This window comes from Raphanus sativus, chromosome 6, assembly GCF_000801105.2.
Source record: "Raphanus sativus cultivar WK10039 chromosome 6, ASM80110v3, whole genome shotgun sequence".
In the NCBI taxonomy this organism is placed as follows: domain Eukaryota; kingdom Viridiplantae; phylum Streptophyta; class Magnoliopsida; order Brassicales; family Brassicaceae; genus Raphanus; species Raphanus sativus.
In genome coordinates, this window is record NC_079516.1 from 44,041,433 (window position 1) to 44,064,763 (window position 23,331).

The 23,331-nt window shown below is 37.3% G+C and overlaps 5 protein-coding genes and 1 non-coding gene across 8 annotated transcripts; 1 reads left to right on the forward strand and 5 right to left on the reverse strand.

Annotated features, from left to right (window-relative positions):
- On the reverse strand, positions 1–1,494 carry LOC108810764 (protein SHI RELATED SEQUENCE 3). Its single transcript, XM_018582852.2, has 2 exons — positions 1,155–1,494; positions 1–551 (listed from the first exon to the last, which is right to left on the reverse strand). The coding sequence occupies exons 1-2, from the start codon at positions 1,408–1,410 to the stop codon at positions 196–198; spliced, it is 612 nt and encodes a 203-aa protein (XP_018438354.1). The 5' UTR covers positions 1,411–1,494; the 3' UTR covers positions 1–195.
- Positions 1,495–3,408: 1,914 nt separating this feature from the next.
- On the reverse strand, positions 3,409–5,815 carry LOC108806657 (uncharacterized). Its single transcript, XM_018578826.2, has 11 exons — positions 5,654–5,815; positions 5,484–5,575; positions 5,259–5,367; positions 5,082–5,180; positions 4,893–4,958; positions 4,701–4,817; positions 4,529–4,603; positions 4,278–4,380; positions 4,156–4,203; positions 3,957–4,078; positions 3,409–3,649 (listed from the first exon to the last, which is right to left on the reverse strand). The coding sequence occupies exons 1-11, from the start codon at positions 5,726–5,728 to the stop codon at positions 3,557–3,559; spliced, it is 999 nt and encodes a 332-aa protein (XP_018434328.1). The 5' UTR covers positions 5,729–5,815; the 3' UTR covers positions 3,409–3,556.
- A 1,488-nt stretch (positions 5,816–7,303) lies between these two features.
- Positions 7,304–14,474, reverse strand: LOC108811781 (kinesin-like protein KIN-7M, chloroplastic). Of its 2 annotated transcripts, none has more exons than XM_018583871.2 (25): positions 13,837–14,474; positions 13,641–13,738; positions 13,426–13,515; positions 13,268–13,320; positions 13,009–13,074; positions 12,851–12,904; positions 12,564–12,623; positions 12,347–12,425; positions 12,186–12,253; positions 12,022–12,078; positions 11,838–11,942; positions 11,436–11,540; positions 11,107–11,214; positions 10,876–11,007; positions 10,603–10,785; positions 10,322–10,477; positions 9,965–10,102; positions 9,685–9,804; positions 9,535–9,585; positions 9,384–9,431; positions 9,129–9,269; positions 8,239–8,961; positions 7,893–8,034; positions 7,664–7,788; positions 7,304–7,575 (listed from the first exon to the last, which is right to left on the reverse strand). In XM_018583871.2, the coding sequence occupies exons 1-24, from the start codon at positions 14,184–14,186 to the stop codon at positions 7,703–7,705; spliced, it is 3,213 nt and encodes a 1,070-aa protein (XP_018439373.2). In that variant the 5' UTR covers positions 14,187–14,474; the 3' UTR covers positions 7,304–7,575; positions 7,664–7,702. The 2 variants fall into 2 exon arrangements, with proteins under 2 accessions (XP_018439373.2, XP_018439372.2); XM_018583870.2 differs by having other exon boundaries at positions 10,322–10,480; positions 13,837–14,473.
- A 2,207-nt stretch (positions 14,475–16,681) lies between these two features.
- On the forward strand, positions 16,682–19,216 carry LOC108811783 (D-ribulose kinase). 2 transcript variants are annotated; one of them, XM_056986944.1, is made up of 9 exons: positions 16,682–16,838; positions 16,904–17,109; positions 17,285–17,428; positions 17,527–17,775; positions 17,873–18,005; positions 18,069–18,157; positions 18,257–18,534; positions 18,661–18,730; positions 18,884–19,216. In XM_056986944.1, the coding sequence occupies exons 1-9, from the start codon at positions 16,775–16,777 to the stop codon at positions 19,079–19,081; spliced, it is 1,431 nt and encodes a 476-aa protein (XP_056842924.1). In that variant the 5' UTR covers positions 16,682–16,774; the 3' UTR covers positions 19,082–19,216. The 2 variants fall into 2 exon arrangements, with proteins under 2 accessions (XP_056842924.1, XP_056842925.1); XM_056986945.1 differs by lacking the exon at positions 16,682–16,838 and having other exon boundaries at positions 16,968–17,109; positions 17,281–17,428.
- A 224-nt stretch (positions 19,217–19,440) lies between these two features.
- On the reverse strand, positions 19,441–19,512 carry TRNAP-CGG (transfer RNA proline (anticodon CGG)). The gene has a single exon. It is a non-coding gene; the product is annotated as a tRNA-Pro (tRNA).
- A 172-nt stretch (positions 19,513–19,684) lies between these two features.
- On the reverse strand, positions 19,685–22,863 carry LOC108811782 (protein DETOXIFICATION 46, chloroplastic). The gene is made up of 14 exons (XM_018583872.2): positions 22,263–22,863; positions 22,002–22,096; positions 21,788–21,896; positions 21,634–21,689; positions 21,497–21,552; positions 21,278–21,416; positions 21,076–21,213; positions 20,921–20,989; positions 20,739–20,849; positions 20,527–20,655; positions 20,348–20,425; positions 20,203–20,274; positions 20,038–20,100; positions 19,685–19,934 (listed from the first exon to the last, which is right to left on the reverse strand). The coding sequence occupies exons 1-14, from the start codon at positions 22,708–22,710 to the stop codon at positions 19,836–19,838; spliced, it is 1,662 nt and encodes a 553-aa protein (XP_018439374.2). The 5' UTR covers positions 22,711–22,863; the 3' UTR covers positions 19,685–19,835.
- Positions 22,864–23,331: the final 468 nt, after the last annotated feature.

Genomic DNA, 23,331 nt, shown 5'->3' on the forward strand with positions numbered 1-23,331 from the left:
GAATAACTGAGGTAATCAAAAAGAAAATATGAAGTATATATATATAAATATGGTTGTACTTTTGAATAAAGTAAAATATCGGAGCAGCAAAACATATCACAATTTATGCTCGTCTTCTTCTCTTCCTCTGTTTTTGTATCCATCGAAAAGATTAACTAGCTAACAAGGAAATATACATTTACATATAATTCTTAATTAAGACCTTTGATGAGAAGAAAATCGGGTACCGGACATGAAATCAGTAAAAGGACTGGTTATCATCAAGGGACATGAAGAACTTGAAGGAGGAAGTAACTCTTGATCATGATGCTTATTATGAAGCTGATGATGATGAGGATCATAATGATGAGTAGATTGATGATCAACCACCACTTTTTCGAGGCCTTGATCGTGAAGAATGCCTCTGAAAACGTGTCCTCCAATGTTCACCGTCGTCTGATAAGCGTATTGTTCTTTTCCGTCGTCAATTGAACTCACCTTTACGCATCGGAAATCAGCTAAAGAACTCAACTCCACTGGAAAATGACCCGTAGTTGTGTGGATTCTTACACCTAGTAACCAGAAAGAATATTTTCAATATAATAAGTTCTATGATATTATTTAGTAAGTTTACTTACATCAATTATTTGCGTATATATACTTTAACTTGGCCATCAAAAGAATCATTAACAAGCACAAGATTACATTTCTAGATCTTGTCAAAGATTATCATAAGGGACTATATATTGAGGTAGTTTTGTATTTACATGCACTAATTACAAAACAGTCTACTATAATCTTATAAAGATCAGAACTACATAAAGAATATTAAACCATCAAAAATATACCCAAAAAGTGAGAGAAAAAAACAAGAACCATAATTAAGCAAACTACTTGATATCATTTCAAATCAACTAGAAACATTGAGAACTGAGAAGAACGAAGCTAATTCATCATCACTTAGCATCATCACATTGATATAGATGTAGAACCAATACGTAGCAATACTACTTAATTTCCACTTAGCAGTCTGGACTTAGTTTATAAGATCCATTTATCCAAATGTTCAGTCATTAATTATGTCTACACAATTAGCTCCTAGAGGGACCTCATCAGATTTATTAACAAATGGACTTATACATATGAGTCATAAGAAAAGAAACAAGGAAACGAACCTGATGATGAAGGGGAAGAAGATGGCTGATGTTCTCTGAGACGTTTAGGGCTAATAGTAGAGAGCCGTTCCTCTTGCGGTTGCGTTTGCAATAGTTGTTTTTGAGATCTTCTATAGGCAGGAACCCAAGTGCTCTTGATGTGAGTTTGGCAATGAAAGGCTTTGGTTTTGCAACAAGTTCTGCATCTCATATACACACACTCTTTCTTCGCTTGATTACCACAGTCTTCACACCTTCTCCCCATTATCATCATCATTGTATATTACATCTGCCTCCTCATCATACTCCTGTATATATATAAATATCTACAATTAATTATTATAAGATGCCTACCATTTTGTTCTCTTTGTTATCTTCCTCTTTATGTAAAAAAAGAGAAAGAAATTGTTTTTAGATTTTTTATTGAAATAATGAAGTCATAGCCGTTCGGATTTACTAGGGGATGTCCGTGCTGCGGGCACGGAATAAATTAATATGCATGTTCATTTGTGAATTAAAATTTGTGTTGTTGCATGATAAAATAATTTGAAGAACACAGATCTATGTGAAATTTTATTAATGTAGTACTTATATTTCAATGCAGAATATTATACCCAACAACATTCTCCTTTATTTTATTGATGTGTTTGTATTGTTTATGAAGTTATTTTTTCTCTCTATCGAGTAAAGATGATGTAAATATCTCTAATTTGGTGTGTTTGTTTTGTGTGTTGTCAAATTTTGCTGCGACATATGATTATGATCTGCGGCCAAATGTTATATATTTGCATGTTGTCAAATTTTTCAACTAGTTGTAAGTCGTAATTTAAAAAAAATTTAAGTTGTTTGAATTTTTAGTGATAAGAAATTAGGACTTTCGACTATTTGTGTGACTATAAAACAAAAAAATAAACTACAACATACGTCTGGTTACAAATCGTAGGTCATATAGGATGTCACAAATAAATGCAGATGAACGCAGCGGGGATTCGACTTCCCCTGGGGGTAGGGTACTACGAAAGGAAGTTGATCATGGATTATCCATAAAGTTCGAATAGATTCTTCCTGGGTCGATGCCCGAGCGGTTAATGGGGACGGACTGTAACCTATGTTTATATAGCTTGCATTCTGTTTCTTTTATGATAACATCATTTTTGCTCATGATGAAATTCGATAAAATCTACAACAATAATCATTAATCCGTGATCTAATTATGGTTGGCCTATTCAAAACCATGTAAAAACTGATAATATTTTTAAAATTAAAATTTTATATACTTTTAAATTGTAAATAAAAAAGCTATTAGATTTGTAATTTTTTTGTATTTTCATAAAAAAAAATAGTATTCGAAAAATGAAGAAATGATATTAAAATCAATTTTTTTCATATGACAATATTGATTTTCTTTCAAAATATAATTTATTATGTTGCATTAAATGGAATATAATGTGAAAGATCTCAATTAATACATAATTGACCAATATATTTGTTTAGATTTAATTTTTATGAAATTATATTTAAAGATATATAAATAGTAATATTACAAGTTAGGTAAAATTGTATAACATATAGTTTTTGAAAAAAATTACTCAACCTAAGATCAAGTTGAATTAAATTGTTCTTCTCTTTTAATGGTATCGATAAAACAGAAAAACAACTTAACTTATCCTTAACTTGATCTTAGGTTGGAACAGAAGAACAACTTAACTTAACTTGATTTTAGGTTGAGTATTTTTTTCAAAAACTATATCTTATACAATTTTACTTGTAATATTAGGTAATCAAATGAATATGACTGTAGATTATGACTGTATGTCTTATACAATTTTACATTAGCTGTCAATCACACCATTTTGATTTATTTATTTTCGTTCATATCTAAGTAATATGACTGTAGATTATTTTCCTCATTTGCTGTCAATTTCTTACAATCCTTTTATTGGTCGAATGACAAGACAAAATCTTCATATTAAGAAAAATCTTATTATTTTTGTTTATATATTTTAGTTTCTTCACATCATATTATGAATAATTACTAAAATCTTATTATTGTTCAAATGAAGCAATTTCTTTTTAATTTTTTTCACATCAAAATGAATGAGACTTTTCTGACAAGAAAAGAAACTGTTGTGACCAAAAATCAAATTCTTAATAAATATTTAAACTATTTCAGGTCAACTTACAAGAAATAGGAGTATCTTGTAATCAAACTAAATCATAGATATTAGGATGGTTTTACCAGGTGGTCGACAAAGTCTTATGATGATCATCTCTATGAAAATAAAACTATGGACTTCTATTTACGTAATGTGTCTAGTTTGAATCGTCAAAGGCAGAGCCAACACAACAAAAAGTTCATTATGAGTTATGAATTGATTTTTATATAAACTTGGAAGGATAAAATATAAATTTGGAACTGATATTTAACCCTGAAGTAATTTCATAACATCATTTGCTCTGGACTCCATCCCTTTGAGATACTCGATCAAGATTCGCTGCTCGTATGAACCTCCTTCCTGGAAGGGCCATCAACATTACAATGGTTAAGTGTAAAACCGGATCAAACAAGGCGGTTATCATCTGGTTTAAACCCAAATTAAATCCGGTTAGGTTAGCGTGTTAGGACTTCATTCACACTGTTGCGTTTTTTTCAGAGACATTACATACTTAAACATTACAATGGTTAAGTATTAGAAATTTTGCAAAACCGGATCAATCATCTGGTTAAACCCAAATTAAACCGGTTAGCGTGTTAGGACTTCCTTCACATTGTTGTGTTTTTTCAGAGAGACATTACATAGAACAAAGTTTAATGTTACTTACAGTTCGAATCAGCGTGCGCTCAACTCGTTTCTTTATAACAGAAGATAGCTCATCAGGTGTTACTTCACCTTTCCCGAGTGTTAACCCTTCTAAGAAAAGCTTGTTCCATTGTTCCTCAGGAGCTGAAAAGACATAAACCAAATGTGAAACTTCTTTGCGTCTGCTGACTACAATGGAAAATAGGGTTGCAAGAAGATACCTTTGATCAGAGTTTCCAGAAACTGCTCCGCCTTTACAATTTCGTTCCCTGTGATCGGATGCAAACGTGAATAATGGAAGTGAGCGAGTGACTTTTCAAAAAATTGAGCAATTGTATGTTACCTTTCTTAGCGTAGCTACGCTTGGAGAGGACCGTAGCAGCATAGAGTTGTAAAACTTTCTGGAGCATGGCCGCAAGCCCTGGTTTGTCTTTATCTTCTTTTGCCTGAAAAAACAACCTTCAGCCTCTCAAAAGTACATCTAAACACTATAAAGGAAAAGACCATTTCTCTTTATTTAGAACCTGAACTCTATTTTAAAAATAGAAGTCGCTATCTTTACACGTATAAAAACAAGAATCAGAGCAATTTTACCTGCCGTAGCTGAGCACTAACTTGTGAAAGAAACCCTTCGTCTAGTTGCCCTTGTTTTTCCCGTTGTATCATTTCCTGTTAGTACATTGATATCATCATCAGTACCCTTGTATACAATAAACATAAATGGTAGATTTTTGAAACATGTCTTTGGTCAAAGGAAAGCGAACACCTTTTCCATTTGATTGATGGCATGAGGATCTCTGGGAGGCCATGAGATTTCTTCAACTCCTTCCACAACGGGTCTTAATATCGCTTTCAGAACATCAGTAGACGACTCTATCTTCTCCTACATGGATACAATAAACTGGATATGTAAGGCAATGGAAAAAATAAAAGAAAGAGAGGAAAAAAGAAAAAAAACCTGAGTCATATTAACAACGCAGTCAACTATGGTCATCACAGTTGCAGCTAACTCCTCATAGTCCTTCTGCAAGAGACATTAGCCCCCCCAAAAAAAGAGAGCTTTGAAAAAAATCTACTTGATCAATTGACATAATAATAATAATAATAATAATAATAATAATAATAAAGAAGAATAGATATAGCTTGCCTTGTCATCATCTGATGTGCAAGTATCCGACCTGGCAGCTAGTCTAAGCCAAAAAACTTCATCAAAGGCAAGGATGTTTTCAACAACAAGCTTCTCAAGCTGTGAAGAAGATTTAAAAACTCATAAATCACTTTCAAGAAAAGATAACACACACAAACATTTCAATTGAGTACTAACTTCTCTAGGGTTAGCATCTTTAAGAGCATCTATCATCATATCGAGTTCGACAGTCTTCTTAAACGCTCCTTCTGCAGCTCCTCCCTTGACTGCACACATCAAATGTCTCCTGTTTTTTTTAAAAGATACAATCATTACCTCAAATATCTAAAACTGCATTATTCACACAGCTTAAAAATAAACAAATCGAAAATCTTTAAAAAAGAAAAAAAAAATTATAATCACCTTCGCTTCAAATAAACTCCAGAAAGCAGAGAAATCTTACACAGACTCGAAGATACTAAAACCCTAGAACCCAATCTCCAACGCGAACCACTCTGCTTGAAAAAAAGAAAACGGAGGAATCAAGTCGAAATTTCTCTAATAATTCGCTGAAATGATAACAGAGAGATCACCTGAGAGCGTTGATGATGATAATGATGATGAGAATCGTAAGAGGATAAGCATTGAACAGAGGATATTGCCGCCATTGAAGTGAAGTGAAAGCTCTCTCTCTCACGACCGTTCAAACTCTCGGTTACTACATCCTCCTAGTCGGGCAGAGGACATAACACGTGTTTTGCATTGTTTTGGGCTCACGTGATCTCTTATCCATTACCGGGCCCAAATATTTACTCTTCAAGTCCATTAAAGCTATATTTTTTTTATTGATTCTAATAATTTAATGGATTTAGAAATTCTTCTCGATTTAGAAATCTTTGACAAATAAGCTTGTTTCTAATCATCGTTAAGAGAGAGAAGTAAGAGAGAGAAAAACAGATCTCAGTTTGGTCCGGCGCGTGAGCGTGCGTGCCGCCGTTGGAACCCCTTGAACAACCGCAATAGCTTTGGTCACAGCTTTCACCACGTCTCCTCTCCCCTCTGCCTTGCCTGAGCTCTGGAGCAACCGGAAGCGGTTCTGACTTTGGAATAATGGCGCAGTTGTGTTGAGGACCGACGAGGGAAAGCTTCTTGGTTTTTTTATTTAGTTAGTGTTTTGCTCTGAAAGGCGGAAGTTCGTACAGCTTTGTCGACGTCGGTTTTTGTTCCCGGGAGGTGGAGGCTTCGTCAGCTCCACCGTCGTCGGTCTGGTCACCGGAGGGCAAAGGTTTCTTCAGTCTTGCGCTGCCGGCTTTAGCGGATCCGGTTCTTTGGATCTTTTCGGATACTTTTAGTGGCTCGTAGGTGGTGCCTCGGTTCTCGACTTCTTGCGTTCGAGGTGTGTCGATTTGTTTAGGCGGATGAGCTCTCGATTGGATCGATGAGGCTCTCCGGAACGAAGATGAAGCGAAGAAGAAAAAGGTTAATCCCGTCGGAGGCTTGTCGGTTTCCTGAGCTCCGATGGAACGAGAGGTGTGAGAAGGAAGCGCCGGTGACGGTTTCAGACGGTATCGGTCGGGTTGAGATGGAAGCGACGCGTGGCGTACGGACAGTGCTGATCATTACACGTGTCCGGTCTCTTCGACGCGTCGACTCGATGAAATAGACCGGTTTTTTTCTGGTTTGTATAAACCAATGTCAGTTCGATATTGGCTTGTTTTTGGGTTTCATATTGATTGGACTTGGTGGTATTAGTTTTGAACATGTAACTGGGTTTGGCCCATTTTATATATATAAATTTCAATTTGCGAAAAAAAGAAGAAATTTTTGACAAATCTATTGATTTTAAAATCAAACAAATACATTTTAGAATCAATAGATTTCAGAATCAGAATAAGTGAATTATTAATAAATTAAACAAATGGATTTGCAATTGAAGTTCTAGTTATAGCTTCTTCAAACATATACTCTTGACGGAAAATTAATAGCACCAATAAGTAGTATGACATCTAATTTATCTTTTTTTTATGCTATTGATATATATTTTTTTCTTCTGGATTTTTTTGTTGTCCAAGAAGTTCTAGATCCATGTTTGATAATGTATAAATTTGACAAAAAGCGTTATTCACACATCTCACTTTTTTTGTCAACGAATTCACATATTTTACTTTAACTTTTTTTGGTAACAATCTTACTTTTACCTTTTTCACACGTATGAATTTTCTTTTGATTGAGGCATCACACAGTAGAGAGGAAATGTACAAATTAATTCAATTTTTAAGACCTTGTCCTTGCAAGAAGACTTTTCTGTTATAAAACAAAATCTATACATATACTTACCCTTTTGTCTTAGCGTGAGCAGACGTGTAATATGTTATGTTTCCTCTTTTGCGTCCCATTTTCTATAGAACGACATATACCAAAGACTGAAAGACACAAAATAAAACCGAAAGGCATACAAGCCTGGAAAATATTAGCAAACAAACAGGCTTCGACCCTTATTAGCTCTCTTCATTACCTGCAAAATCACATAGAATCGCATGTCAAAAGCGTGTTAATCTTGTTGGATGTTATTGATTTGTAACGGTGGAACATGACTAAATTACCTTGTGCTCAAGAGAGTGAGAGGATAGACTTGTTAGGAGTCAAGAGGGAAAGGCGAACAGGCGATCGGAGATATTGGTGCGGCAGATTGGGCACTCGGAGCAGGCAAGTGAACAACATTTACAAACTGTGTCAAAAAATAAGGCACATATTGTGATTCTTTAGTGTACTAATAATAACTGTTGATGAAGATATGATCCCTAGCCTAGGGGAGGGGGGAATGAGACTTACGGCAGAAATGACGGCAAGGGAGGAGAATCGTGGCTGTTGGCGACTCGAAACAAACTTTACAGACATGTGAGTTTGCGTCTGCGTTGGCAGCTGCAGCCGCCTGTGATTTCATCTCTTTCTCCTTCATTTCTTGCATTCTTGCCTGTTATGTAAAAAAATAAGCATCAAATACAGTACCAAAAAAAACATTCGCAAGCAGAAATATTTGGGTACTTTGAAGATATTTTCTAACCCGATCCAAAGCTAGCGGGTAAGGGGTATATATGTGCCTACCGCAGACTGTGTAGTAGGTTTATACACAACAAATAACACTGAAAGAAAATATAAGGCAAATTCACAAAGGTACCTTAAGACGAGCAACAAGGGGTTCCTCCTTTGGCGTCTCTTCAGGCTTGGCAACTATTACTTCTTCAGGTGCAGCAATCAACACTTGTCTCTCTTTCAAGATGCCATTGTTTTGACTCTCGTTCTCTAAATCTGTAGCTTCGTCTCCCATTGCAAACTCAGTGATGTGAGGTTCGTTACTCATTGGCCCTGACAAAACCCCACTACTTGCTTTCTTCAACTTGGCAACAAGTACCCACATGTTGGCTAAATCGTTTTCCAAAGCCTCTTCTCTTCTCTTTGCTTCTTCCGTCTTTTTCCTATACTCTTCTTCCATGCATTGTTTCTCAGCTAACGTGGCCTCGAGAACTGCTTCTCGCTGTTTCCTCGCCTGCAACTCCATTTTTAGATCTTCTTGGTTGAGATTCCACGAGTCTGTTATCCTTGCTTTTCTCCCTGGCCTTGTCCCATTGCGATTTGCCACACTGTTCATGGAGTTATTGTTACGAGTCTGAGTTGCTGCCGCTAAGTCTCTTGCAGCTACTAGTTCTTTTTCCAGCTTTGCGTTTTGAAGGGATAGCTTTGTTACTTCATCAGCTAGATTTTTCAGCTCAATAGCAGCTGCAGAGGCCAATTCCTTAGCGTACGAAGCTTCTTCAGCTAGTTTCTGATTTTGCACTCTTAATCCACTCATCTCCTCCACACTCTGCACATGCTCTAACTTCAACTTTTCATTCTCGATCTCCTGTAGTATAAAAACATCAACCAATATAACCAGAGGTCCAGAAAACATATTATCTTTTTGTGATTTTTCACCATTTCCTAGCTACCGGTGCAGACATTTATCAGGCATATTTGTGAGCATCTGCAATAGTAAATTTGACAAGAGGGTCTAGGATTTAGATAAATCACCTGAGATTGTACTTTCTTTTTCAGCTCGTCTACATACTCTTCACTGACAGCATTACCTGAACAAGAGGGTGAGGGCTTCTGACTCGATTGCCTTTGCTCTAGAAGGCGTACTTTCTCGTGTAATTCATTGTTCTCAGTACACTACAGTTGTTCGAGCAGGAGTGAATAAACAATGATGACTGAGACTATAGCCAGAAAAAATGCTATGAAGCATGTAAAAAAAAAGATAAGGATGCGGCAGTGACTTAGGAGTACCTTTTTCTCTAGTTGTTCTTGGAGAATACGATTATCTGCTGATATGATCTGATCCATAAGTAGAACACAGTTAAATATACGTTGACTTAAAGAAATCTTCATTTTCGCTACAAAACAAGACGTTTCATTCCAGAGAAGACACATATTGTACCTCTAGCTCAAAGTTCTTCTCATTGCATTGTGTCATCAATCTCGTAACTTTCTGGAAACAACAGATCAGGATACCTTTAGCTGATTCACATTGTGCCCACACTTTAACAGGATAAATGATAGTGATGGACGGATGTTGAGATTAGATTACCTGTTGCATCTCAACAAATGATGCATTAGCAATTGAACCTTCACCACTCTCAGTTATTCGTTGTTCCAAAGACCTCATTTGTGTTTGTTTTTCTTGAATTTCTCTTTCTAGACTCTGAATCTGCATGCAGATCTTTGTTAAGTTCTATACTTACACATTGCGGAACCGCTATTAAAGTTTCCGAAAGGGCACATGCCTTTTTTCTAGTGGGGTCAGAATTAGGAAAAGCATAATCCTACTGCTATATTGAATTCTAGAAAATATAAAGAAGAATCGTTACTTGGGGTTTTGAGTTTTCTGGATCATTTACGGACTGATCCACTAAACGCTTTAGGGTGCTTTTGCTGAAAGCTATCTCACCAGCAAGCATCTTAACCTGTTCGGCAAGAAGGTCCATTTCATCCGGAGTAATGCAACCCTACAATAGCCACAATTATTAGCTGTCATTTCCTGGCAAGTGCACCTAGAGAATATCACACTCACAAATAAAAAATTTAAGTGGTTGCATGCAACCCTGAATCATGAAACACCCTTGCCCATAATCTACAACTTATTAGTTTTGAGAAGAAGAACACATAAAACTCCTAGTAAACGAAAACCAATGTAAAAATATATACGATAATAATCCCAAACTCACTTGAGATAATTCCGCACCAAAACCAACCGGAGAATTTTCATCCTTCAACTTGCTCGAAGACCGCCGGTGTTTAAGGCCTGAAGAAGCATCTGATACAAGAGACATAGTCGAAGATGGAGACGCCAGATTATCACCATCCAAGAGCAGAGAGTCCAACTTCTGAAGAGCAAAAAGAACGAAAACGAGTCTTCTGGTATAAAACATCTTGTGCATTGAGGTAACGACATGCAACTAGTAGGTAACGGAACATAGTGATAGTCTGATTTGAATGGACAGCTTACATCATCTTTACCAGCAGAAATGCTGCGCTGGTGACTAGGTGCATCACCTATATATCCGGGAATGGAACTCTTGGTAGAGACGAGTATGAGCTTCGTAAGCTTTTGGATTCTACTCATTAGAGCTGCTTTAGCTTCTTCTTCTTCCTCCAATCTGGATTGCATTTTCACCTGACCTTCTTGTAGCTGTTTAATGAATAGGTAGTTCTATTCATTTACCAAATATGAATGAAGTTAAATAGTCATGTAATATCAAGATCTGGGGGAGGTCAGAACCTGCTGCCTTAGGCTTAATAACTCCTCGTGACTGACACCAACAAGCACACCCCTTCTTAACTGTTCAAGTTCCACTTTAAGGGTCGAGATTTCTTTCTGATATTTTTTAATCAATGACTTCTCATCTATAATCTGTTTTAAGAGGAAAAAAAAAGCAAGAATAATTAAGTCGGGGTTTAGCTGATACACTAGAGAGAAGCCAAGTACATAACCAAACGAATAAGAAATCACCTTATTGCGTGAGGCATTAATTTCTATTCTCTTTGCCCTGCTGGCAAACTTCAACGTATTATGAGTTTCCTCAGAACTGCTTGACGCAGGAGTAACTGTACATATGAGCTATAAAAATTTAAGGAAATAAAACTGAATTAGCTCCTGCTCACTGTTATTTTGAATTATCATCAGCGTGCATGCACAAGCTAATAGGAGCTTAGCCAATATAAACAAACTAACATTGCCTTAACTATGTTTTTGGAGACATCACAAATTAAACAATACGAAAAATCAACCACGGACCGTGGTGAAATGGGAAATATTCACCAGATACAGAAGAGTCGTACCGATACATGCCCATGCCCGCTCAATGAAGATTGTAGGAGTCGAGTTAGCTTAGAGTCCCGAAATGGGACATGAGTTGTTTTGCCTTCAGTTAGTTTTCCAATTACCTACATGTTGAAACATACGAGATAGCTATAATCATAACATCCTTAAAATTCATCTTAATGGTAGGTAACTAAAGATGCTATCTTTGACATATATACACACAGATAGAGGCATTGATCATCAGGATACACTAGCATTACTAGAACATGCACTGAAGAATACATTTAACAAGAATTCTGTTCCATATGACTGGAAGTCTCTTGCTAAGCCTCTAGTGCACCAAATCGGATGTGGTAGCAAACAATTACTGGAAAGAAATAATAAATTAAAAAAGCTCAAGCAGAAAGAGAGAAACCTACAGTTCCAAGAGTCAGAAGACTCTTGTTGATGAATGAACCCTCTTTCCTCCTTAGTCCAGTTGTCTCAGTTTTGGAACTCTCAGACCCAGCTAAGTCAATCAAATTCTAAGCAAGAAAGAAACACTGTGAGAGAACTGTCTAAAAGACGCGTGATTTTATGCAATGGCAGAAGAAAAACCCTTACTAGCTGAGAAAAGATAACTCCATCATATTGATCTCCATGAGCACTACTTTCAATCATCTGCAAACAAACAATAGTGGAACCTTAAAATGCATAGCAACGACAACTGTAAAATATCATTAGAATTAGGAATAAAACATGGGATGCTCGCTAGATCGAAGATGTACCAGTGTAAATATTGTGTGACTTCTGCTGCTCAGCAAATTGAAATTATTTGAGCCAACATGACGATGTTCTGCCGTTGAAGATCAAAACACTAGTAAGGAAAGGCAGAAAAAGAGTATCTACTAGAGCGAAAACATGATTTGGAAGTAACTCTTCCAATTACCTTCCCCAGCTGCAATGAAAGATAGCGCATGACCTGGAGATAAAACAACTTCTTCCTTGATACCCTCAACGTAAGTGCCCTAGAAACAATATCCACTCTAGATCAAACCAAGGTAATACAGCAAAGAAACAGGATGGATGCAAAATGAACAACTGCTCTTGTTAGATATACAGTTGTATTGCCTGTGTGTGTATGAGAGAGAGGGCAAGGTTAAAACCTGGGAATCCTCTCTTATGCGTAAATTTTGCCCTGTTGGATCCAGTAAATCATTTATCACCTGATAAAAGGACCAAAATAACAATTTTCCGATATATGGGACATATAAGAACGTTCGGCAAAAACCAAAGACGTGAAGAGCTATCGGACAAGTTACTTAAACAAGGGGAGACATTCTTCTAAGTGAGGAAAATATGAAACTATATCTGAAGCTAAAAGTCTGAACAAGAGGGTCTATTTACCGTGTAAGTAAATGATATTATATGATGGATGGATATTTTCACATACCTCGTTGTATATTTCAAGATATGAAACACGGAGCAAGAACTCTCTTCCGGTAGTCTGAAATAAAAAACTAGCACATATGTCATTGCACGAAAAGGTGCATGAAGAACTGTAAATCAGTAGAGGACCATATAGGTTATAAGTAGAACACGATCACTTACTTCCTGGATGATACTGAACACGTCTTTTATTGCTAATGGAATGATTCCAGGAAAGTCTTGATCACCCTGAGCATATTGCAAATGAAACCGAATTGTCACCATGTATGAAACATTTTCAACATGCATATACGAACCTCTGGTTGTTTAACGGAAATCCAAGATGCTCATGATCAGAACTTAACAGAAGATAATTTTGGTCAACTCTTAAATGAAAATATCTCTCATACTTCCTATGTATCAAACATTTTTAGCAACTTACATGCATTGTATGCGTCTTTCCACTGCTTGTAACACCATAAGCGAAAACGGTACCTGCCAAGTTGCCAACACATACAGTCTCAGAAACTTTCCTGCAAGCAATGTTAGAACTAGCAAAAAAAAGTCCACTTTAATTGATAACGCAGCCATACTCCTTACCATTAACACCTTCCATAGCTGCCTTGACAACAGGTTTTGCAGCTACGTCATAGACCTCTATAGTCGTTGCTTGTGGTCCAAAAACTTTATCTGCCATCAACATATTTGAAAAAAAAAAAAGTTTACTAAACCAACCAAGACTACTAGAAACCCTAATCAATGAACATTAAATGACAAAATTGAATAATCTCGCACAATAAAATAAATAAGAGTACCGAATGCGTAAGCTGTGAGGGGGTTATACTCATTCCTGACCATCTTATCGGCGTCAGGATACCAAGCTATCTCATCTCCTCTTTGATACTCCCTCTCACTGCAATCAATCAAACAAAAAAAAATTGACCGAGTTTCATTTCGTAAAATTGAGTCAAAATAGATCTGCAATTGGGGAGGGGACCAGATCTGGCGTACCTCATCGGACGAAACCGAACGGTGACGGAGATGCTATGGCGATCAGAGGTAGTAGTCGACGTAGGCTCGCTAACCAACCCGTCCGATGAGTAAGTGACGGGCGATGGAGGTTTATAGTTTCCGGAGCCGCCGCCGATGAGACCGGGATCGGAGACGGCGCTGCGACTAGTCGCCATAGATCGGGATCCGCTTAAGCCGGCGGAATTGTAGATTGTAGAGGCAGATGTGGTGGAGGAAGAGCGAGGTAAGAGACGGTTGTTGTTCATGTGAGATGAACAAGTCGATGAAGCCGAAGAGTAAGGACTCGGAGGTCTTGAACGGCTCCTTGTTCTAGATGACGATGAAGCCATACACACTGATTAATTAACTCGGATTCCGAAATCGGGCGAGAATTGTGGAAGAAGAAAGAATCAATCAAAAACTTCCAAAATGTGAAGATGCGGGGAATGTGTCAGTGGAAGCTCACATGGCTGGGGTCAGAAAAAAGCATTATGCTCGTTTCCTCTTCTCTCTCTCTCTATCTACTTTTCCATTGTTGAGCTATGTGATTGTGAGAAAGAGATAGTGAGACCACAAGAGAGAGAGGAGAGAGCGATTGTTTCGTCTTCTTCACGCGATGGTGGTGAAGAGAGAGGTAGAGAGATATTTTTTTTCACAGATTTTGAATTTCTGGTTAATAAAAGTATTATTAACTGCGTGCTGACGTGGCTATCGCTCAGAGACCATTTTGGAGGTTTTGAAAATTGAACGTGGTCTAGTGATTTAAAATAACCGCGAACCGGGGGTACAAAAGGTTTTCGAAATAAAGACTGAAGGAGCCAAACGAGCGGGAAGAAAGAGATGGGTCATCAGTAAAAATAATGTTTTCGTCTTTCTTACCCTTTGATTCATTAGAATATTTTGTTCCGGTTCAACCTAACCGATCACAATCGAAATCGACGGTAAAAATCTAATAAATAAATATTGTGACACGAACACTCTATATTGGCATTCTATTAAAACATAAATACATCTAACATGTCAAATAGATTCAGTACTGAAATTTAATGTTGACTAAATGAAACGAAGCATTTTCCTCAAATAGATTGCCTATTAAATCGTCCCACAAAAGACAAATAGTGTATTATGTACTTAAATTAAATAAATACATTTAAAAAATCCAACAGTATGGAGTTATTACAAGCACGTATATCGTATGTCTTCTGTATATGCTTATGTTACACATTAAAATGAGTAGGTGGATCCTTACTCCTTATTAGAGCTTAATATAAAAATAGAGAGAGTGTTTGCTTCGCGAAGTTAATTAACTCCCACTTTTTAAGCTTCACCGCACATTTGGCTCACACGCGCATGCTTTTCTTCCCTCACGTGTCATGTGGTGTTGTTATTTTATAATTATAGACTAGATTTTAACCCGCGCTGGACAGCGCGGATATTGTTTTGTTTATTTTAAAATAATTATTAGTGGTACATGATATATTTGTATTATTTTTATGATTATAGATGGGTAAGTTTTAAAGATATATTGAATTGTGATGTTATTACATAATATTGTTTGCATGGTGTTCTTTTGGTGTTCAAAGATTTTCAATGTTGTACATAGTGATCTTTTTCCGTATAATGTTAGATGTTTCTTTTATAATATTTGATAATAAAAATGTGTGATTGTTAATTTATTTTCTTATAAATATATTTATATGTTATTAAATATATATTATCAACATATTCCGCTCAAATATTTTATGGATATACTCTTAAGATAATAAGTTGGGGAAAAAATTAAGATATAGTTTAATATGTTTTTAAATATATGGTCAATTTAAATAAACCGAAATTAAATTATATAATTTTAGTATATTTTTATGGGTATTATTTTTTCGTATATATATCCTCTTTATAATTTAAGATGTGAATATAATATACATTTCTTTTATATTTTTGACATATATATGAAATAATTAGACAATTGTGTGATAAATACTTAAATTTAGCACACAACTGAAACATAATTGTTACTAACCATATAGTTTTCAGAAAATTATAATTGTTGGTAAAGAATTGGCCCATTAGTTCTAAACGTTTTGGTTTGATCAAAATGTACATTAAGCCCACAAGTTTTTTTTTGAACGTGTGGGAAGGAAGGTAAATGACCTTTAACGTTATCTCAAAAAATCAAAAAAATCTTTAACTGTACCATTTATGATTAGTTTTAATTAACTTGATATGATCCATAAATTATGTAACACACTAACAAACTTCAAACAGGCCAAAACTTAAATGAGAACTTTTATGGTAGATAAAATTTAGGACTCTATTTTAATAGAGTAGAAGATTTTAGATTGCATATTTATGTAGGAACATTATTACACACCATTACTCAATGCTAGGAATTTATTTCTAAATCAAAGAAAAACAATTTAACCCAAAAGAAAAGAATAACAAAAGAAGAAAAATTTACTTAAAAACTGAACTAAAAGAGAGCAACTCTTGTTTGCATGTAAATTTCAATATTATGATCTACGAAAAGATGGTTTCACAGAGAGGGGGGTTGTCATCATTATGACTTCTGGGCCGGAACTGAAGTGGGCCTAGCGTGGACCCATTTTCTGAAAATGGGAAACCAAAACCACACGCATTAATAGAACCCGTTTGATGATATGTGAAGAAAACTAATGACTGCTAGGGCCGGAGACAACATGCAGCCTAACCTAACTGCTTTTGGTTTGAAATTATACTAATTGAAGGCTATTATAGTAAAATTACTTACCAGAGAAAAAAAATCATGGTCTGAAATTAAGGAAAGAGCAATCCAACGGTCACGAACTCCTTATCTATGGGGAGTTTTGAGAAGAAAGCAATCAGCCGCTCAGTCTCAGATACACACACACAAAAGGAGGAAACGAGAGCCACATAGAGAGAGCGAGAGAGTGAGAGAGAGATGCTGATGCTTCATCAAGTTCAGATCTCTTCGTTTGAGCTCTTCCAGTCTCCAAAACAATCAGGTATCCAAAGAATATGTTTAATTGATTACTTTTGACTTTACTAAGAAATGATAAAAAAATCTCAGGGTGTTGTAGTTCAAAGAGTGTCCCTCTACGTCCCAGAACTAGGTTATACAGGAACCGAGCAATGGGTGATAGTGATAGGAGTGGGAATGGATTAGAAAAACTGTATCTGGGTATGGATTTTGGAACATCGGGTGCTCGGTTTACTGTCATTGATGATCAAGGAATGATCAGAGCTGAAGGCAAAAGAGAGTATCCTCCTTTCATGGTAATCAAAACAAAACAAACTATATGCTTCTTTGAGATCTTTATATATAACATAAGAGCTACACATCATTAGCATTTATAGAAATCTGAGCTACTTTAGGAACAAGCATTGAGAAAATAGCTATATTGTCCTCGGATATTTATGGGCTTAGATGTTTTGTCTGTCATCTAGATAGAGGGAAGAAAGCATGGATTGGGTTAGCTCATGGAAAGCAACTCTTTTTTCTTTGCTTGAGGACATTCCCATTACTCTTCGCCCCCTCGTCTCTTCCATTTCCCTTGATGGAACTTCTGCAACTACTCTCATCTTAAACAGGCATGTCCTTGTTATGTTCATCATTACCACCATAGCAATTTATGAAGTCATTGAAATGTTTTTTTTTTAAGTTTCCTTCGCTAATTATGCCCAAACAGTGAGAGTGGGGAAGTTCTGTGTCAGCCTTTTCTCTACAACCAGAGCTGCCCTGATGCTCTCCCTGAGGTTAAGTCTATAGCGCCAGCGAACCACACTGTCTGCTCTGGTTCCTCCACCTTGTGCAAGCTCGTCTCTTGGTGGAATCTTAAGGTTCCCAACAGAGAATCAGCGGTATTGCTGCATCAGGCTGATTGGTTGCTGTGGCTACTTCATGGCAGACTTGGAGTGTCAGATTACAATAATGCCTTGAAGGTAGTAAGCCTTCTCTGCATCGTACAGAAAGTGTCGATTAGTTCACACAAGTGAGTGTAACTCATAAGTGTTTTTTCTGTTTTGAATTTGAGGATAGGTGGGCTATGATCCTGAGAGTGAATCATACCCATCATGGTTGATAAGTCAGCCTTATTCTCAGTTGTTACCTGTGGTGCAAGCTCCTGGAACGTCAATAGGCAATCTGAAAGATAGCATTAGAAGGCAATTCGGTAAAATAAAAAGAAGTTATTGCATCTAAGAAACAATCAAAGTAATAGCTGCATTTCTTGCAGGATTTCCTGACGATTGCATTGTCTGCACCGGTACTACTGATAGCATAGCTGCATTTCTTGCAGCACGCGCAACTGAACCTGGGAAAGCAGTAAGAACTCTGCAATGCTTTCTGAATGTTATTTATTGCTCAGCTAAATAACTCCGTGCCACATTTTGATGTTTGTCTTTTTATAATTGCTTCCCAAAGGTAACTTCATTGGGCTCGACCTTAGCCATCAAACTTCTTAGCACCAAAAGGGTGGATGATGCGAGGTATGGAGTCTACAGCCATCGCCTGGATGACAAATGGTTAGTAGGAGGAGCGTCCAACACTGGTGGAGCTATTCTCAGACAGCTCTTCAGTGACGAACAGTTAGAGAGACTGAGCCAAGAAATCAATCCTACGGTTGCATCTCCTCTAGATTACTATCCTCTGAAAGGCAGCGGCGAAAGATTTCCCATAGCTGACCCTAACTTGGCTCCCAGGTTTGTCTGCCTTTCTCAACTTCTCATATTATAATCTTTAAAAATTAAACTCCCCTCAAACCAAGTAAAAACATTGTTCTTTATCTGCGTAGATTACCTTAAAGTGCATGGTTAAATATGTTGCAGATTACTTCCACGCCCAAATAGCGATGTTGAATACTTGCATGGTATCTTGGAATCAATTGCACGTATTGAGGTACAAATCATTTCCCACATGACTAACCATTCTAGTTTTCTTCAAACTTATATCACTCCGAACAAAATGGTTACTGTGCATATTCATTTTAGTCTTCCAGCACCACAAGTTGTCAGTTTTATTCAAGTAGCTTGGCTTTTATGCATTACACAGGGGAAAGGGTACAAGTTGTTGAAAGAGATGGGAGCAACGGAGGCGGAAGAAGTGTTGACAGCAGGGGGTGGAGCCAAGAACGACAAGTGGATAAAGATAAGGGAGCGAGTTCTTGGTTTGCCTGTGAGCAAAGCCGTCCACACGGAAGCTTCCTATGGAGCTTCTCTTCTTGCGTTGAAGGGTGCAAAACAGAAGTAGATGGGGGGTTTTTGTGACACAGAACTCATCTTCAAGACTAAAGGATATGTTTCTTCTGCTCTTGTGAGAACAGATTGCTTGCTTGTGAATAAAACACATTTTCAAGAGAATATAAATTGGAAAATAGGCCCCTAATCTATACTGTTTTAACAAATCAAGACCCTAATTCTTTAAAGAAAATTACCACAAAAAAAGGACTTAGTGCATAACCACTCTTGCGTTCAATACAGTGTACATTGTTATGCAAACAAACTTTTACTGTATTTTTGGTCAGAATGCACGCCATTTAAAAGGTAACTAACGGGGATTTTACAACAATGAGTGTACCTTTTGCGTGCAGACTAAACTAAAAAAATTAAGGGGTGTTCCGAGAATCGAACTCGGGACCTCTCGCACCCGAAGCGAGAATCATACCACTAGACCAAACACCCTGATCGATTATTTTCATCCAAATATAATATTAGAAAGCAAACCAGGCATGGCTGCAGCCAGCAGCAAAATCATAATTGATAGCAAAGAGGAAGCAGTTGAGTAGTAACAGATTTGATTGTATCATCTTTTACATACAGGGGGATCCGATTCTAAAGATTGAATGCATGACCATTTTTGTATGACAGATTTTTCCTTTTCTTTTTCTTTTCTTCAAGAATACAAATATCAAATAGAGTTTTATTGATCTACAACAGAATTAATGGAAGCTGTTTTCTATTCCCTTATACTTTTTTCTTGAGAGATACATGGTGGACTTTCTAAGCTAAGCAGCTTTCACTTTCTCTGCATATCTGCTTGTATCTTCCGAGTAAAGCACACCGTCCCGCGATAAAAGACGCATGAGGGCTAGTGAAAACCGAGCCTGCAACAAATCATCTTAAGATTTAAGAAGAGCTCTAAAAGAGTGTGTGTGTGTGTGGTATGAGTTATATGGCTTATTATATTAAAGGTGTAGCATAGTTTACCCATTGGAAGCCCACGAGAGCGTACCAGCAGCCTCTCAACCCAAATCCTCCATTGCTCAGAAGCTTTTAATCAAATTGTAAACAGTCGATGCAAAGACAAGAGAGAGTTACACATATATATTTTGGAATTCAGGAGAGTGAAGCAAAGAGTGAGTGAGTGAGTACCATAACTACAAGCCCAGCAACGGCAAAGCATCCAGTCATTGACAAGCTGATATATCTGAGGTCTCTTCCAGCCTTCATTTTACAAAAAAAGTTTTTAGAAGGAATATTTGAACTAGACTGAGACACAAAAGGCCTCCAAACTTACCAACAAGGTGCCTTCAAGACTGTGAGTACTCGGAGTGACGAATAAAGCAAGAAAATATGGTATTATGACCGTGTGCATCTGTCACCATATGTCAGCGAAAAAAAAAGTGTTTCAGGATGCCAGGTACATATGAGACAAACTGTAACAAAGAAGGGAAAGGAAAAAAAAAGAAGTAATACCTGGAAGGTGACAAGCTTGTCATGTGTAAAGATGCTAGGGAACAGCCATGGAATTGCTGTGCCAATGGTTCCCACTACTATTCCTAGTGTAGCGCCGATGATAACCAGTGATTTCAGAAGCATTCTGGCCTACAGACAACAGAGTTGCTTTAGGCAACAGTACAAAACAGAGTGGTTTCATCTGAGAAAATCGAACAACGGGGCTTGCTTACTTTAGGCAAATTGCGATTGATTCCGAATAACAACTCAGGCATAAAGGACTGTGCAGTTTGAGAGAGAGGCTCTCCCCAAACCGTACACATGGTATACGTCTGAAGCATAACCTATGAGATCAAAAAGACTCAAATCAGGAGACAGGGTTAGTGGTGAAAATGTACACAAAAGGACATATCACCTGATGAGCAGCTATGACGCTTGTGCCCATTGATGCAGCAAAGTACACAAGGAGCGTATAGAACAAAACCTAACGGGAAGAAAAAGAAAAAACAGACATATCAGATATGATGAGAGATGATCCTTGTTGCAACTGAGTATCTGAAGTATAGTAACCTTTGACATCATAGTTATAAATACTGGGGCAGCGAGACCAAATATCATCAAGAGTTCGCTTGGAGAAGGAACAGAGATCGAGAACGCGCTGTATCCTTTCTTGTTCAATGCGTCCATCATCATATAAGCTGCAACAACCTAATATATCTGGAATTAACATCATACTGCTAAATTTACATGGTATCGAATCTTTTCAGCTTACTTGTGAGACCATAGTTGCCCAGGCTGCACCAGCAATACCGTATCCAAGAAAGGTGCACAAGACAACATCACCAACGCCATTTATTGCACTAGCAACTGCTAATGCCTTTAAAGGTCCCCATGAGTCTTTCATACCAAGACTGAGACAAAAAAAAATAAAAATAAAAGAATGTTAGACCATAACAACAGTGAGATACAGTACTTGGGGGTATAAAGGGACCTTGCACTTTGAGCAACCCATCCAATGAGAACAGCTGGCCATGCTAAACCACGAATCTGAGGATGAAAAAGTGCAATTTTCAGATTTATCTATACACAAGACAGAAAAAGGGTTGATCAAGATAAAAGAGTATGAACCTGAACATAAGTATTAGCAGCAGGGACAATCTCAGCATTCTTTGCCCCTGTAAAAGCTGAAAGAAGACTAAAAGAGTCAACAGTAGTGTTGGTTAAACTACTAGTCACAAACTTGTTAACTTGATCAGGTGAGGTGTAATATTTTTATGGGTACCAGTTAGTGCCCAGGAACCAAACAATCTTGTAAAGACCATCATCATGAGTCCACAAGACAAGCCAATGAAAAGCAAGATGGATATCTGATGTTGTACTTCATCTTTATCCTGCATAAAGAAACATTCTTGAATTTGCTCCGAGACAAGCAAAGAAAAATCCATGGTTGTGGAATAAACATTATGTGGTGAGGAATCATTTGTGATAAAACTGACCTGACGAGCGAGAGAGGTGGCAACAAGATTAGAAGTGGCAACGGAGAGGAACATGAAAGTATAACACAAATAATCACAGACGACGGTTGCAGGACCTGTTTCCATCCAATAAATGAATTGAGAAATGGAATACAGGTTAGTGCATTGAACAGAGATAAAACACAAACGGGTCCACTTTGATTTTCTAAAGGTATAACAAAAGATAAACATTTGGTAGAGAGCAATGACACTGTTTTTTTTTTTTGCAGAGAAGCAAAATACCTAAAGCAGCGAGTTCGAGAGAGCTTCCTTGACCAATGACGGCGGTGTCAATGAGACTCATCAAGGGACCACAAAGCCAGAGTCCAGCAGCAGGTCCTGTAAACATGACTATCTCTTTCATCTGTCCCCATATACTCTGATTCGCTATATCATCATCATCATCATCTACCTTCCCTTCTTCTACTTCTACTCCAAGCTCAATCACCTCCTCCTCCTCCGAAAATGACCCGTTTCCATTGACTCCATCATCAACAACAAGCTCCTGATTCGGACTCGAGCAGTTTCTTAAACACCTCCTCAAATCCAGAGACTTTGATGAGCTCCTGAAACTCGGGAGTGTCGGCTGCTTCCATGGCGGTAAAGCGACTGGAGATCGGAATGGTGGTCTCTTGGGGTTAGAAGAAATGGAGGAAACTGTGAAAGTTAGGGTTTTGCATTGAATCTGCATACTTTTCTTCTTCCTGCTGATCAAAAAAAATCAGAAGGAAGGAAGGAAGGAAGGTATGCAGATTAAAAAAGAACAATGGACTGGCGGCTTGAAAGGCTTCTCAGGCGACTAAACTGATTAAAAACAACAACGCACCAACTCTTTCACTTTTTGATTTGTAAGCATTGGTCTAACGTTTGTACTATGAACCGGTTAACGGAATTAGATCTAAACCAATTGTCTGATTTTTTATTTTTATTTTTTAATAGAAAAGAAGCAAAATTTGACGGCCCAAAAGCAAAGAGGACCAAAAATGATTTAGAAAGGGGAATTTTGATAAGGCAATGTGTGACTGTAAACCAGTCCAAGTGTTGTTGTTTCTTGTCGGAGACAGAGGACAAGAAGATCTTATTATGCAATCAGTCAATAATGGCCCTACTACCTTTTGTATTTTCCTCACCATTTGCAGGCAAATGTTTATTTCGTGTTCGTATTCTTCCTTAACGAATCGATCGACGAGATTTAGACTTATGGGCCTTTATAGTTGAGAGCCCATATAAATAAATTTTCTTAACTTCTGCATATTTTCGGAAACCCTTTTCCAGGCCCGAGGGTTAACAGTCCACAAGTGAACCTGCTCCC

Excerpts from the sequence above, each read along its gene's own strand:
- LOC108806657 (XM_018578826.2), bottom strand. The coding sequence starts at position 5,728 with ATGGCGGCAATATCCTCTGTTCAATGCTTATCCTCTTACGATTCTCAT. Across the intron at positions 5,368-5,483 it reads GGAGTTTATTTGAAGCGAAG|GAGACATTTGATGTGTGCAG; the intron begins GTGATTATAATT and ends TAAAAAAAACAG. Across the intron at positions 4,604-4,700 it reads CCATCAATCAAATGGAAAAG|GAAATGATACAACGGGAAAA; the intron begins GTGTTCGCTTTC and ends ATGTACTAACAG.
- LOC108811783 (XM_056986944.1), top strand. The coding sequence starts at position 16,775 with ATGCTGATGCTTCATCAAGTTCAGATCTCTTCGTTTGAGCTCTTCCAG. Across the intron at positions 17,429-17,526 it reads CTCTCATCTTAAACAGGCAT|AGTGGGGAAGTTCTGTGTCA; the intron begins GTCCTTGTTATG and ends CCAAACAGTGAG. Across the intron at positions 17,776-17,872 it reads ATTACAATAATGCCTTGAAG|GTGGGCTATGATCCTGAGAG; the intron begins GTAGTAAGCCTT and ends ATTTGAGGATAG.
- LOC108811781 (XM_018583870.2), bottom strand. The coding sequence starts at position 14,186 with ATGGCTTCATCGTCATCTAGAACAAGGAGCCGTTCAAGACCTCCGAGT. Across the intron at positions 9,805-9,964 it reads CAGAAAACTCAAAACCCCAA|ATTCAGAGTCTAGAAAGAGA; the intron begins GTAACGATTCTT and ends ATCTGCATGCAG. Across the intron at positions 9,270-9,383 it reads AAGAACAACTAGAGAAAAAG|TGTACTGAGAACAATGAATT; the intron begins GTACTCCTAAGT and ends GAACAACTGTAG.
- LOC108811782 (XM_018583872.2), bottom strand. The coding sequence starts at position 22,710 with ATGCAGATTCAATGCAAAACCCTAACTTTCACAGTTTCCTCCATTTCT. Across the intron at positions 21,897-22,001 it reads CCACCTCTCTCGCTCGTCAG|GATAAAGATGAAGTACAACA; the intron begins GTCAGTTTTATC and ends TTCTTTATGCAG. Across the intron at positions 19,935-20,037 it reads CTCTCGTGGGCTTCCAATGG|GCTCGGTTTTCACTAGCCCT; the intron begins GTAAACTATGCT and ends GATTTGTTGCAG.
- LOC108810764 (XM_018582852.2), bottom strand. The coding sequence starts at position 1,410 with ATGATGATGATAATGGGGAGAAGGTGTGAAGACTGTGGTAATCAAGCG. Across the intron at positions 552-1,154 it reads TTCTTCCCCTTCATCATCAG|GTGTAAGAATCCACACAACT; the intron begins GTTCGTTTCCTT and ends TCTGGTTACTAG.